General features: G+C 48.8%; 1 protein-coding gene across 1 annotated transcript in view; it reads right to left on the bottom strand.

Annotated features, from left to right (window-relative positions):
* Positions 1–15,622, bottom strand: part of B4GALNT3 (beta-1,4-N-acetyl-galactosaminyltransferase 3) — a 65,555-nt gene that overhangs the window by 12,043 nt on the left and 37,890 nt on the right. Inside the window, 11 exon segments of the mRNA XM_030448377.1 lie at positions 405–505; positions 1,427–1,536; positions 1,951–2,094; positions 3,856–3,922; positions 4,354–4,432; positions 4,990–5,057; positions 5,415–5,515; positions 6,381–6,471; positions 6,969–7,064; positions 14,465–14,542; positions 15,217–15,320. Coding sequence (XP_030304237.1) covers positions 405–505; positions 1,427–1,536; positions 1,951–2,094; positions 3,856–3,922; positions 4,354–4,432; positions 4,990–5,057; positions 5,415–5,515; positions 6,381–6,471; positions 6,969–7,064; positions 14,465–14,542; positions 15,217–15,320 — 1,039 coding nt within the window.

Here is a 15,622-nt window from a genome sequence, read left to right as displayed (position 1 = left end):
TCACTGCTGGAACCCAAATGAAGATGAATACACTCATTTCTTTCTCAAGAGAGATGCTAGTGGTGAGCAATGGTTTGGCTTTCACAGCAACAACCATCAGGAGGCTCCAGCTGCTGGCAGGCAAAGTTTGCTGGAAATACATTCACTGATGTAGTGGAACAAACATGCTCTGACCCAGCTACTGGATTAATAGAGCAAGAAAAGCTGTGGCAGTTTCCCCTTGAGACTTACACATGTTTCACTTAAAGGGAACATTAAGATACTGAAGGAAAATATAAAATGCTTGAACATTTTGCAAAGGGGTTAGGGGATATTTAAGAATAAAGAGTCTCTCAGAAGTACAGAATTCCAGTCCAACCATCTCCTCCCTCCCTGCTAGCACCCCTCCATTTGCAGCATCCTACCTTTCCAAGTAATAAGGGTTTTCCTGATAGAAACACTTGTTGTCTTTCTCCATGTGGCTCAGGCGACTGTAATCATTCGGGTAAACAAAGGATAAATGAACCTGGGAAGAAGGGAGGAAAATAAAGTAAAACCTCATAAATGTCACATATCAGTCCCAAGGTGACCCAGACACAGTTGCATGGTGACCAGTCATTTTGATAGGGAGCAGGGGTTGCTTTCTATTTGTCTCTCCAAGGCACCTGCTAGCAGGCTGTGAGAATGGAAAATAGAAGGAAGGATGCTGGCATGTGTGCATGGGTGTGCCTTTTCCTTTCTCTCTTAGCACCTATCTGTCCATCTCTGTGACTGAAGTCCCTAGAACAGAGCAAGAACTAGCTGTCGAGAGAGGTAGACAAGGTTTGCCCGGAAGAGATGCAGGGAATCACAGGAGCCCAGAAAGCTGTGGGGACGCCTCCAGGGAAGGCTGAAGGAGCTGGTGATGAAGGAGTTGAAGGAGCTAGGATGGGAGTCTCCTGGAGAGTGCAGGCTTGCACCGTCTTTCAGGGAGGGCAAACCATGCTGGTGACCTGCCCTCAGCAGACCTCAGAGTCTGCTCTGCTATGCAGAAGATATATCCCTGTGATGTTGCATGCCCCACAAATGTGAGCTCCCCCTAAAGACCAGTGTTAAGCTTGTCAGGGCTTTAGTAGTCCACAGAGACTGCAGTTCACCTTACAGAAAATCCTTGGCCATTGTGAGGGTCATGTGAGGCAAGCCTCAGTTCTTTGTTTTGAGGTCTGAGAGGCTCTCTAACACACACATACACACTTGTCCCCCAGTGAGACTCACAAACAGTGTGTAGCACCCATCTCTCTTTTCTGGGTGTTGTCCTTTGGAAGGTACCGGGATGCACAGACCTGAGCAATAGATGGTCAGACGCTGCCAGGAACTTCAGATCAGTAGAGAGGTCCCCATAGTTAATGGGGCCTCCATCCCTCCTCATTTCCCCTCCCCAGCGACCTGCTTAAGGAATAAAACTTACAAACTGGAGTCCTTGGTAGCGCTGCAGAGGAAATCCATTGACCAGGTAGCTGGGCTTGTACGGCAGTCTTGCCAGAGCCCTGCGCACACGAGACTTGCTGAGCAGAGGCACTGAGAAGAAACACACAGGCAAGTGTTGCTGGAGCAGCCCTGCTGCAACCAGTGCACCAATCAAGCCACTTGTGTGCCTGGTTTCCATTTATTCATGTGAAACACTAGCAGAAACATAAAGTAAACTATCTTGCATGGCTCATGCCTTTATGTTCCCCTATGGCACTTATGAAATGAAAATGCTACAGCATTTCACATGTTGTGTTGTGAGCCAGATGCCAAGAAAGAGGAGTGGGCCTTAGTCTGTGGCTTTGTCTCCAGCAGTGACTGACTCTGTATGCTGCCCCTCTCGTCTGCACTGGGGAGAAAAAAACTGAAGCCTTTGATAACCATGGCACAAGAAGGACAATCTGTCTCAGCTGTGCTGCTGCACGTGCTGTGACAGGCTGCAGCTACCTCCTGCAAGTCTTATACCTTTGTAAAGAGTGTCCCTGGGGTCAGGCTTCAGCATGTCAGCTGGGTGTGCCTTGCTGCCTGCACTGTCAGCAGGCCGCCTCGTGTGACTGGCCAATGTCTGTGGGATGTGCCCAACCTCATCCATCTTTAAAAGTGTCTCATCTAGAAACCAGAGAGAAAAACAAGGGGGAGGAAGGACTAGTTCATCCTTTATTCCAAAAAGTGCCCTTCCCCATTGTCAACCCTTTCCAAATGTCATTGTATCTATGACACTGTCTCTGGCACAGTGATGCCTAAATAGTGCTGACCAGGAGCTTCACTGCAGACACCATGGGAAGGAAAGGCTTTGACTCAGAAAGCTGGAAATACAGAGGCTGTGAGGTAGGAACATAGATACCACTGAAAGCAAACGAACACAGTGATGAGTACTGGAGGAAAATTACCTCCTGCTTTGGTCATGCCTGCAGTTGTGTGCTGAAGAAGCCTCATGTTGTCAGGAATTATGGGACACATCTGAATTATTTGCACTGAATTTATTTTAGAAGGAGGCAGAGAAGAGGAAAGAAAGGAGAAAATGTGAGACAGAGCTTCCTTCTGTGCTGGAAAAGGAGCAAGTCCCTGAGGTGAGGCCTTCAGTGACTGAGCAAGATGATGCCCCAGCAGGGCATGGAGATCCACAGGAACAATGGGGAAAGCTTAAATCCAAGGACTGGGTTTGTGTTTTGGTTATGGTTTTTTCTTGGATGCTGCTGCCCAAGGGCTTCAAGTCTCATGGATCCTACCTGAGATGAGGGGAAACTGAAAAATATCCAGGAAGGGAAAGGCCATGTGCCTGCCAAGGGCACAGTTAGCAACTTTTGGGCACTGAACAACATGGGAACCAGAAGGAATGGGAATAACATGCCAAAAGCTGATATGGAAGAAGGAAACACTACATAAGCAGAAGCTGGCCAGATAAAGATGAGACTGCACCACTCTGTCCAACCCATGAAGTGATCCTGCTGGGATATGAATCTTCCCTTCTAGAGGGAAAAAAATAAGAAAGAGCAGAAGAAAAAAAGAGATGAGGACAGAAGGACCTAATGGAAAGCCTAGTGCTGGACAAATACCAGGTTTCAGAAAATACTATCAGCAGGTTATGATCCGAGACACAGCAAACAGATGTTTCAGTTACATCAGTGAGTCCTTTCAGAGATGTCAGGAAAAGTGTCGGGATGGAAAAAGCCCAGAGATGTTGGAAGGTAACAGTGGTTAGATATGAACAGGGGGAATACTGGCAGAGGAAAATGGATGCTGACAAAGTTCTGTAAGTGTAAACAGTACTAAGGAGCACCTTAACTGGTAAAGGCATCACTTGATGTGTTAAGGTTTTACAAAACCAGACAGACAGGGCTGATGTGCTTGCTGCAATCCAGCAAGCCACTTGAAGAGACTTGAGGTTGACAGAGAACAAAGCAATGTCCCACAGTATCACTAGGGTATTCCACTATGTCCAGCACCCAGAGTGGAATCTTCTTGAAGTGCTCCTGCAACCCCCTTCTACTTGGTTCCTGTCCAGCTGTCAGCACACCACCACAGCTCTCATGTTCTGGGCCTCATGTTCCCACAAGCTGCTGCAAGCAACCTTCATCTGTGTTACTCTTACATCTGGAAATAGTCCTCACTTTTGCAGACTCTCCTCTCTGGCCCTTCTTTCACTGCCTCTGGATTCCCCTGAAATACTGCTCATACTAATTGTCCTATATTAATGAGTCACACTCTTGTCTAGAGGTCTCCTTCCTGACTTGTCTCCACTACTTTCCCTGTAATGATCTGTACTCATGGTATTTGGTCTGGCTAGACTATGATTCATGGTGAAAACACTGCTGATATGTTTGGGAAGAATGGGAGGTTCTCAGGCAAACTTGTGATGAAGATACTTACTAGCAAAAAGGGAGAGGTATTGGGAGTCAATGACTTTGAACTTCACTTCTGGGTCATTCAGTCTCCACTGGAACAGAGAAGACATTAAAATTAATCCCTATTGGAGTTAACCAAGCTTGAACAAAAAAGAACAGGCACAAGATGTTTTTCCACCAGATTGGGCTCACAGCTTCCTCCTTCTCCTTACTATGACCAAATTTGCCTAGCCAGCAAAAACACTGCGAGTGAGCTGATATCCCTTGGATACATCCAAAGTAAGAAAGGACCAAGAGCTGCAAACAGAGCTGGATGAGGGCAGAACTATTCCAAGCAAGCCACAGAAAGGTGTCCTGGCATTGGCCAGGACTATCCCACATGGAAGTAGGTAAGGAGTCTGGAAGGGATTAGATACATCTCATGCAAAGAGGAGCTGAGGCCTTGGAAAGGAGGGAAATCAATACAAATATTCTCGAGCTCTGCAGGAACGCACATACAGCATGGCCATTTGCACAGACTCACTGCTACTTCCACATGGTCTGTTCCTCTGTCATCCTGCTTGTGAAGAACCTCAAAATAGTACCTGCCTGTAGATGACAACCTGTGAAGAACAACGTGTCTGTCACCAAGAATATTATGGAACAACTCTTAGCTTGTCAGCAGATAATGCTTGGAAAGAGCGACCGCACCTATGAAATAACCTAATTCTCAGGGGTGAGCAGGGTTAGGACTGCCAAGAAACCTGAGATGCTGACAGTGAGATAAGTAGTTTCCCTTGGGCACCTTGAACACTCCAGACCCCTCTCAGTTAATTTTTCCTAATTCTCTTTCAGTTTTGTCTTATGAGTTTTGGCCTCTGGGAAACCTGGCCATATCCAAAGCAGAAAGCTCAGGCCAGAGTTCATATAGAGAAGTCTGGATTTGCTGCTTCAACCTGGTGGCTGCTTCAACCAGGGAACAAAAACTCAGTATTGGATTCTTGCAGTAAATCAGCAACTGGCACAGGTATGGGTGTGTCACTTCATCTTTAGTGATACCCCAGAGTAATCCCTTTCTCCATATTGTTAAATTCTTCATAACAAGTCCAGGATCCTTCTCCTTGTGATGCCCTGGCCATTTGCAGATGAGGCAGGAAGGAAAGGGGCTCCACTCACTCACCTCACCATCTTTGACTGCTGGCTCTGAAATTTCCCAAACTCCCCTGGTGCAGTCCACTCTTTCCCTGTCTGTGAAGAGACAGAAAATACTCTAGTTAAGATGGGTTTCTTCACAGTTACTGTGCTGGAGAAACGGAGCAGGAAAGCTGAGCTCCTCCTCCTAGTAAGCTGTCTGTAAGATCCATAACATGTGGACAGATTTAAGTCACTTAATAATGAAACTGGGGCTTTCAGGCCCAGCACCAATATGCAACAGTATTAAAGTATGTCATGTCATACCTGTCTGGCATCTGTTCTGGTGGTGTCTGTATTTAGGCAGGAGAAGAAACTTGGCTAGTCCAGGGAAGTATTTAAGACAAAAAGGTCTCCATCCCCACAGAAACATTAGTCTTGATGGAAGAAGCCACACATGTACATGCACTGTACCTTGCCTACACTGGCCAGCAGCTGGAGACCAGAGGTCTTTTCATTTGGACTCAGCCAGAACTCAGCATTATCATCCGCAGCAATGGCAAACTGAAACTCCCCTGTCGAGAGATGGAAGGCATAAGTAGAGCTCTAGGCTAAGAGCTTGTGTACAGAACAGATCCTGCTCCTCTAAAACACTGACTTCACCCTTTTTCCTGGTGACACCACATCTTCCCTTTTGATTACCACTCCCACCCCTTACAACCTCTCTGAATTCTCTCATTCTGCTGTGATTGAAATGAAACAAATGCAACTGGTTTGCTATCCCTCCTGCATCAGCTTCACACGACATCTAACTTGGAAAGCTGTGAAGTCCATGAAATTCTCCCTGCCTCCCATTTTAATTCCAGAGCAAATTTTTGCATGAGAAGCTGTGTTTGGATGGAGAAGCATGCACAAAGAGACAGTGTCATTGTTCTGGCCAGGGCTTCAGGGATGGCAGTTGAGGGCCAGGGGTCCAGCAGATGTGGGTGAATGCCAGAGGCTGCTCTGGGCAGGAGCATGCAGCTGGGAGACACAGATGCCAGCTGCTGTCAGTTGGCATTCATGCACCCAGGGAGCTTCAGGGACACAAATGATGTCATGTACAGTTCTGTGCACTTGAAGGAGAGAGGAAAAGCCCAGGGAATGCTTGTGCCCACGTACACACTGTGGGGCTGCACATTCACGACAGCATTGGTTTTTATCAAGCACTTCCCGTCTGTTTTCTTCTGTGCTTTTCCTTTCCACCCTACAGAGGAGGCAGATGAGTTTCACCCACACCAATGCCACGGTCCATCACACACAGCTAGATGGGCTGCCCACGTGAGAGACCTTACACAGGGCTTGCCAGGGTGAGAGCACCAGTGGTTCAGCACCAGGACAAGAGGGAGGTGCAGGTGAGAAGGGGTACGAGCAGTGGCACAGCAGCCTCAGAGCCCTCACCATCGGTGAAAGGATGCAGGTAGCCAAATATCCGGAGACCATAGTTGGTCCATTTTGGGGAGACAGCCAGCTTCTTCAGTGTAGTTCGTGTCTGAAGTAGAGGAAAGGAAAAATAATAAAAATAATTAGATGCTACAGGAAGAAGAAGGGATGCAAAAACCCTGGGATATGTGGGCAGAGGGAAGTATGAGGTTTTCTCTGGGAGGAGAAGGGAGTAGGGTGTGTGATGGAGGCAGCAGAAAAGAGCAGGTGAGATGAGAGATTTCAAATTGGAACAATTAAGAGGGGAGAGCTGCACAGTGCATGCTGATGAGATAGGGATAGGGTTTGGCATTCCTTAGCCACATGGAGGGAGAGCACCAAATACAGAGTTCCTACACCTTATGTTTGAGGCATGTTAGACCAGCATGGATAAGAGGAGCCTTCCCCAAGCAGCAAGAAGACCTACTACCACTGACCCTTGCAAAAGCAAGGACAAAGGAGGTGATAAGAGAAGGATGAGAATGTGATGTGCAAGGAGCAGGGGATGATTCATCTGGGAAGCAGAGCTGGGAAGTATGGGACAGCAGGTGTCAAGGTCTTACTCACGTGGGGGAAGAGGGGGAAGTGCAGGTTTTTCCTGAGTTGCTCAGTGGAGCTGCCACACCAGTCCTCGAACACGTGCAGATTGGCCTGGCCCTGGAACTGAGAGGCAGAAGTGGGGCATTGTGAATCAGTGAGTCCCCCCACTGTGTCCCTGGTCCTGCCAAACCATGGACCCCAGCATTCAACAGCTTGTGAGAGTGAAGGAAGATGCTGCTTCCCCAAGGGGCTAGTCTCCAGGAGACATAGGTCCAGACTTCTGGGTCTCATCAGCTGAATTTTTGGGGTTGGGCCAGAGAGTCTGAAGAGCACCAGGAAACTGTGATAATGCCCATAACAGGCCAAGCTAAGTGGCTGGAGCTCACTTCCCTTTTTTCCATTGAAGAGGTGTTTAACCAGAGGGCTGTGCTCTCAGGCCACAGTGTGGGACGTGCTATAGGGTGGCAATAGCCCCCCTTGATCCAGCAATGAGAGTGTAGGGTCTTAGGACCTTCAAGAAGGTATTTTCATCTCCGCAGCTTCTCAGGGCTGTTTCCCTGGCCCAAGGAAGATTTAGGGAGATGAGATGGTAGATCCCCTTCTCAAAGCACACCTACAAGGTGGAGCTCATAGAGGATGGTAAAGACAGGGAAACAGGCTCAGCAGGCTGTGGAGCAGTGGCCTCCTGATGTCCACAAAAACACTGGAGGAGCAGGGGTCCTCTCCCAAACAGTGTAGGAGGGGGTGCAGTGTGGTATGGGTGGCTGCCCCTGCTGCCAAGCCCAGCACGGCCAGGAGTGGCTATCAGTGCCCAGTGAAGACCTAAAGCACAGCTTAGCTGGGAAAAGCTTTCTGGTCCCTGAGGGATTTTAGTGAAATGTTCCTCAAGGGATAGGCTTTCTTATCTTTTCGTCAGAGACATTTAGTAGGGAGGAGATGGCTGCCTCCCAGCAAAGACCACACTCTGCCTGCAACTAGTGGAGCTGGATGCTGAAACCCTCCTCACATGGCTGGCATCCAACAGCAGAGAATAAATAATCTGAAGTCTGTAGAAGCTACCTTAGATGGGGAAATGCTGAAGAAAGGAATAGGTTGCCTTGGGACCAGGGAGGTTTTGCTGTGGCTGTCTTGCCTATATAAGGACTGTGCGAGCAGGACTGGGGAAACTGCCTGAACAGCACCCAAATGTCTACAGATGGCAGCAAATTCTTAGTTTTTGCCGGAGAGTCTCAAGCAGGGCTGAAGCAGCACGGTGGAGGAGGGCCCAAGCCCTTAGTGCAATCCTGGCAAAGAAACCACTGTATGGAGTTATTTTTCCCAAGATAGCAAGTTGGGGTTTCATTTTGTAACAAACCATGGCTTGATGGAAGGACACAGAGCAGACTTGGCCTGGCAACAGCTTATGCAGTAATGCTCCTTGAGAGCTGTGAGCTTTAGTTATGCACGTGAATAACATCTCTGTGTGCCAAGCAAAACAGTTCACAACTGCTGCTTGTTCTTAAGTGACCTCTTGTCAGCCCTCGCCCACTGGTGTTCATACTGCTACAGCTTGACCAATGTCAGAAAGTCTGTGTTGTCCCTCACTACTATCTCCTCTTCCTTACTCCTCTGCTGACATCCCTTACCCTGGATTCTGCCTATAGGCAAGAGGAAAAGCAACAAGTCACAGTGGTTATAATTCCCCAGTGTTGCAGCACAAAATCACAGAGGTACTACACAGAGGGCTTGGGGCGATGGATGCAGCCAAGAGAAAACCTGGGACTCTGCAGGGACTTGTGATACAAATAAATTACTGCAAGTGTGACAGACACTGAATTGGAGTGTAATTGCTGTGCAGTCCCATGCCCCTTGGCCAAATCCAGGTTCACACCCAAGGGTCTTACTCTACTTTTCTCAGCCAAATCAAAGCATGACAATTGCTGTTTCCTGTGAAACATGAAAAGAGGTGAACGGGCTGGGCTCCCACAGTGAGTCAGTGAGCCTTTAAGGCAGTCTGCTGCTCTCCACAAGTGATGCTAGTTTTTCTTCTTGGAGAATTTTTTGCATGCTGCAGACTGCAGGCTCAGATCTCTATCAAATGTAGCACAACACTCCCACACTGTGGAGAGGCTGGCACTGCAGTCCTCTTCTGGCAAAGACAGACCCAGGGGATGCTCCCAAGGCTCAGGACTGCAATGGAGCTGAGGGGCTTTGGTATGGAGTAGTCAAAAGCCAAAATAACTCTTTATGAGGTAAGACCCAGAAGAGTGGCCAGACTTGCTCAAATGTATGCAGAAGAAACTCGAACCACTCCAATTCTAATACAATGTTTGACTGCAGAGTTTGGCAGTATCAGGGACAGAGCAGCCTCCTAAACAAATATGGCAGACACCACTGTATTAGGTGCTTCATCAGTGCTGTGGAAGAAGAGATGGTCCCTGACATTTTTAGCCCAGCACCCCTGTCTCCACAATCTTTACAAAGCCACCTGAGAGGAGATTCTAAAAGAAGGTAATGAGACTGCTTCACTTTCCTGTGCTCACAGCTACTATAAATAACTAGCCAATAAATAAGTATTTTTGAATGCAGTTTCAGAGTATTTTCTAAACCAACAGATTTTCTCCTGAGCTAGAGCAGCCTAACTTACTCTCTGGTTCCCCTGAAACTGAAAAGAACATTATTGACAGATAAGTGCTGGTTGCCCAAAGCAGTGCTCTGGGACTGAAAACTGAGCTAGGCTTTAATTTCAGCCCCTTCCAAGTCATCAGTGCAGCAGCTGTTTTGAAACCCTATCACTGCTGTTCCTCCAACTCAGCTCCATGGCTGCCCATCATGGGCAGCTGAGAAATTCCATTTGCTATTTGGGTCTCCTCTGGAACATGCAGTAGGTATTTCCTCCTTGAGGCTTTTGCAGATTGCAGTAATAGATAAATGGCACCATTCCTCCCAATTCATGCACACAGAACTTGAGAAATGTCAATGGACTTTGTGAAATGTGACTACTGAGTTTGACTTTCCACCTTGGAACTACCTGGCCCTCGTTTTCAGAGAGCAGGAAATTTAGGGCCTGGAAAGCAACAAGCTAAGTTTCCCTTTTCCCCTAAAAACATCTGCTTTGAAAATTTTGGATAGGCTGATTTGGCCAAAACCAGGAACAGAAGACAAGAGTCTGGCTTTCACTGGGAACTGGTATTACACAGTATGCACCTTCCCATTTAGAGGGCTCCTCCTCATCCTCCTCAGCTTCCTCCCCAGCCCAGCCTCACCTCCCGGTGGCTTCTCTCCACAATGCTGAACTAGTAGTACTTCAAGAACCCAGCTTGGATCCGAAATGGGCACAGGACATGAACCAAAGGCCCAGGATCCCACACAGGCCAACACCCTCTGGAGCATAAGGCTGCGAAGCAATGGCGCTGCCCGAGCTGAGCCCTAAAACAAGGGCTGGGACACGAGAGCTGGGCCAGGCCCTTCACTTCGATGTTGACCCCACAGCCTCTGCAGCTTCAGCTCCCAACCCCCAGTGCCCATCCTTCCCACAGAATTAACACCCGCCTGCACCCCTGGCTTTATTAAGAGACTTCAGTATTTCTGCTCCCTTCCAGCGTGGAATTTCAGATTATCATCTCCTCCTAAGAAAACAGATGGTAAAGGAGGATCAGTGTGCATGCAGAGAGCACAGACCTCCCAGCCCAGCCCAAAAAACCCCTATGGTGTCAAAACCACCCCGGGGAGGGTGACACCACACAACCAGCTGCTCCTGGTGAGCAAGGAGCACCAGGGATGAAAGATGAAGCAGAGGCCGGAGCACACAGCAAGACCACTGGAGAGGTCTTTCCACGTTTAATCCCGGGCAGTTTTGGCATCACGGAGGCAAATCAGCTGCGTGCAGCCCGCGGAATGCACAGCCCTGGGGACGGTAAACAGGGCACAGAGAGGGCCTGAGCCAAAGAAGAAAGGCAGCATTGTGCTGCTGACTGGAAGCTCCTGAGTTTGTAAGACTCTTCTGTCTCCTCAGAGCAGCCGCAGCCCCTCCTCCCGCCTGGCCCAGCTCCCCTGGCTGGGTGACATTCAGCAGGCAGCAGCTGGGCTTCGCTGCAACCCCTGCCACTCCGGGCACTTGCAGGAATCAGAACTGTCAGGGTTGGAAGGGACCTTTAGGATCATCTAGGTCCAACCCCCCTATAGGACACCTCCGACTGGATCAGGTTGCTCAGAGCCCTGTCCAGCCTGGCCTTAAAAACTTCCACTGCCTCTCTGGGCACCCTGTTCCAGTGTCTCACCACCCTCATGGAGAAGAACTTCTTCCTAATATCTAATCTAAATCTACCCTCCTCTAGTTTGAATCCATTCTCCCTTGTCCTATCACTACCTGACATCCTAAAAAGTCCCTCACCAGCCTTCTTGTAGGCTCCCTTCAGGTACTGGAAGGCTACAATAAGGTCTCCTCAGAGCCTTCTCCTCTCCAGACTGAATAACCCCAACTCTCTCAGTCTGTCTTCATAGGAGAGGTGCTCCAGCCCTCTGATCATCCTCATGGCCCTTCTCTAGACACGTTCCAGCATCTCCATACCTTTCTTGTAATAGGGGCTCCTGAACTGGACACAGTACTCCAGGCGGGGTCTCAAGAGAGCAGAGTAGAGGGGGAGAATCACTTCCCATCAAGAATCCATCAAGAAAAGTCAGCAACAAAGCCCCCCTTGTCCCATCGGGCCCTGACACCTGATGGGCACGAGCGGGTGAAGAAGGGACAGGGCAAGCAGCAACAGCTTTGTCTGTCAGTCCCCTAAGGAAAGGATGCTTCCCCTTAGGCCAGGTTTGGTAGCAGGAGGATGTCCTGGCTCCTATGCACCCACACAGGCATAGCCTGCAAGGATGTTCCTCACACCTCCTTCCAGAGGGAAGGAAGTCCCGAGGCTGTGCAGACGTGAAGGTTTTATGTGTGTAAATGCCCCTCAGCACTCCTCAGACCTTTCTCCTCTTAGAGCTGAACAGAGGCTTTTGCAGAGGTAAATGAGAAGGATCAGGCTAACCAGGTACTTTTCTGAAAATTCTCCACCCACACCTACAGCAGTGCCAAATGCTGACACTCACCTGCACCACAGCACAGGTTTGTCCTGGCAATAGCCACACGTCTTTATGAATTAATGAAACAAAATGCCCCCCCCCTCCAGCCTGAGGAGGCAGTGCGTGATGCTGGGAGCTGAGAGACTGTTCTGGTGCGAGGAAGAAACAGTGGGGGTAGGGATCATGTGCATGGGCACTCTTAGGAGTGAGGCCAAACTCTATTTTGTTCTATTTGCAGCATATAACTTCATTGGGGATTTCCTACATGCACACTTTCCCACCACATTATCCAAGGCTGAAGACCTAAACCTCCAATTTCATCTCCTGAAACTGGAAGAGGAAAATAGAAACCTGTCCTTTTGTGTCCCTGCCAGCTGCCAGCTCACTCTGCAACTCTGTTAATTATTTATGTTTGTCAGGAATATACTTGTCTATTCAAAGCCCAGCTCCCAGACCTGTGGGATACAACCTGCTGCCCCTTGCCCCAGGAATCAGGCAGCAATTAAATTCTTAGAGATGCTGCAGTGAGGGCACAATGGGATCACAGACCCTGGGTAATTAGTTTGGGCAGAGTTACAGAAAAATTTAATCCCCAGGTCAGGAGAAATTTTAGCTGGTGTTAAAGAGAACAGCAAGCAACTCTATACAGAACTGTGCCCACAGATCCCTCCCCATCTCCAGCAGCTGGTACTGGTGAACTGCTGACCTTTGCAGTCAGGGTAGCTCTGCTGACTCTCTGGGTACAGCCCGTGCCACAGCAAGGGCAGGAAAATTTGCCTATAGACAAAAAGAAAACTGGTGAAAGAGGTGGATGCTTCACAGGAGCAGTGTTAGTAAACAGGGCTGATGGGGGATTGCATGTATGAATGGGGCAAGACCACCAAAACCAGCTTCCCAGTATGGTATCTATATTCCCTAGGATCTAAAGACTTACTACGGTGCATCTGTTTCTCACCACCTCCTACAGGGCCCCCATAAATTCCCAATGCAGCTGGTCTGAGGCAACAGCCCTGCTACCCAACAGAGCTCTCCTCCCCAACAAAAAACAGTGTAGGACCAGGCAGGAGGCATGCAGCACCTTTCCAGGTGCGGAACCATCTTCAAGTCCTACCTCTTCTCCTTTGGCCTCTGCACTTGCTCCCCACTTGGCAGCACCCCACCGTGGTGTCAGGTTTGCAGGCTGATGGGTGCCCTGCCCAGCACCGCAGCACACATGAAGCTGCCCCAAGAGCAAAGCAGAGGGCTTTGCAAATCAGCCTGTGTTAAACACCCACCTTCCCCCCAGCTACAGAATGACCTCCTCTCCCCCCCACTGTATTTCTGATCCAGTAAAGGCTCATTGCACACCACAGCTGACAGGTATCAAGAGGAATAAGCCTCAAAGGAGCTGGGGGATGCCACACAGAGCGTGGCATCCCAGTATAAAACATAATGCTGTGGGAGAGGGGAGCAGTATATGCTCCATGTTATCCCTGTGCACAGCAGCAGTCTTGGCCCTCATGTCCTACAGGCTTCTCAACAGCAGATGCTCATCTGGGCAAGTGCCCTGACTGCAAGGCCATGTGGTCAGAGGAAGCCCCCGGGCTCCAGCTGTGACCAGGACTTGCTAGAGCTGCAGCAGAACATGTCAATGGTTTGGTCTGGTTCTGGGCACTGGAGGGTGACTGGCACTGTCTGCTTCCAGGAAAGCTTTAGCTCATGCTGCAAGGACCTAAACTGCTCAATGCCATGGCTGGAGGGACATGCTTTCATCTCATGCCCTGAGCACAGGGACCACAGCCTGCTCCCTTCCCAGGGGAGCCACAGAGGCCCTAATTTGCAAAGGTCTCTAACCACCTTGAGGAATTTAGTGAGCTAACTCCACTAACCAGAGTTAGCCCCCTGGCTGGTGTCCCTCATTATCAGCAGGCTGCATTGCTCCCTTATCTGAAGAGGAATGGTGAGATAAGGGAACAGGGGAGGAAAGAATAAATGAGGCATGAAGGAAATAAAGGGAATGTTTACCCCAGTCTTCAAAGGTCACCAGAGAAGGTCTCTGTTCATCAGAAGTGCCACTAAAGTAAAGAAATCTCTGCCCATGACACACAGGAGTTGGACAGCAAGCATATGCAAGAGCAGAGCATAACACTTCTGCATACCATGGTCATGTATTTGTTTGTTGAATGTTTGGCCCTACACACTCCCAGCCCTCATTAAACTTCACCTTTCAGGAGGGCAGCGGGCTGCCTGCTCTCAGGGAACTGTGGGTGGGTGCTTGGTGCCTTGATGGCTGCTGGAGAGGACAAATTAACAGGAATCTGGATACTCCTGTCTTTCCAGATGATTACTCAAGTCTCTAAGTGTCATTAAGTTAGGAGAAGGTGATAGGGAATGGACTTGTAGTGGAGCAAATGAATTTCCAGGCAGAGGTCCCTACCTCCCTGCCCACTGAATCTCCAACAACAGCACCCTCATGCAAAATTATGGAGAAAGGCACCCACCTCTGGCATCCACTGGACAGGGTTGTCCACAGCTGCAGAATTAGATTTATTCCTCCCACCTCTTTGCAGCTCTCGGCTCTGAAATACAAGTAGAGGAAATTCAAAATAACCTGATAAATGACCCAGCACTGACACCTACACAGGAGGGCTCAAACCTGGTCACCAAAGCATGCAAAAAAAGAAAGTTCCCAAACCCCTTTCCAAAGGATAGGCCAGCTATCAGAGTCATAGCAGGGTGAAAATGCTCCTTGGCTTCTTTGATAAAAGATTTCCAGGGTGAACTGCTGCGAGGAAAGGATGGTGGCCAGGTACACTTTACTTATGAGTGTTTGCTAGCACAGAGTTAAAACTTAGATCATCTTCCCCTTTTCTTCTACCCCATCCCTATTCCAGAAGGGTCCAAGGAATATTTCTTCCAACTCTTCCTTCAGACATTGGTACCAAGAAGTGCTTCACTAAAGAGCTACAAACTCTCTCCTACCTTTTCATTTCTGCTCCCATCTTGCTCAATGCTACCTTCCTGTGGCACATACCCAGCCAACTTCAGCCCACTGCTGCGGCTTAATACATCAAAAATAACTTAATTGACTACAGTGGAGTCATTGTGCATTCACACTGCTGTGAGTCAGCTCAGATTTTGCCCTGTGGCATGCTCTCTTTCCTCCGTGAACAGAGAGCTTTCTCTTGGGGCCAGCATCAAGAAGGAAGAGCTGCCCTTCTGAATGTTCAGAAGACATCCCAAGCCCCCTCACCTGGTGTCCCAGCTTCTGTGAATAGTAAAAGTGAAGGCTTGGGTCCCCACCTGGGACATTCGTGTCTGCAAGAGCCTTAGCCAGCTCCCTCCAGCTTTCATATCCTGTGCAGAGGAAACAGAAAGAGTTGTCAGAGTACAGGCTGAAAAAAGAAGCCACGGCAGCTACCAGAATAAACTGGTCTTTTACACGGCTGAGACCTCTAGCACTGGAATGGTCCAGCAGAGACCAGGAGTTGTTTACGTTACCCAGAATTGGCAGACACAGAGAGAAAGAATTGCCTTTGTCTTTCTTAAAAGTCCTTCCCTCCTTATTATTAATTTGTAGTATTAAAAAATCATCATAGTTGTAAAATACATGTCAGTAATTTTATTAATCACCACAGGACTGGGAACCTCTTGTAGAA

This window comes from Calypte anna, chromosome 1 (assembly GCF_003957555.1).
Source record: "Calypte anna isolate BGI_N300 chromosome 1, bCalAnn1_v1.p, whole genome shotgun sequence".
Taxonomy (NCBI): domain Eukaryota; kingdom Metazoa; phylum Chordata; class Aves; order Apodiformes; family Trochilidae; genus Calypte; species Calypte anna.
Note: the sequence above shows the minus strand (reverse complement) of the source record. Positions and strands in the feature narration are given on the sequence as shown.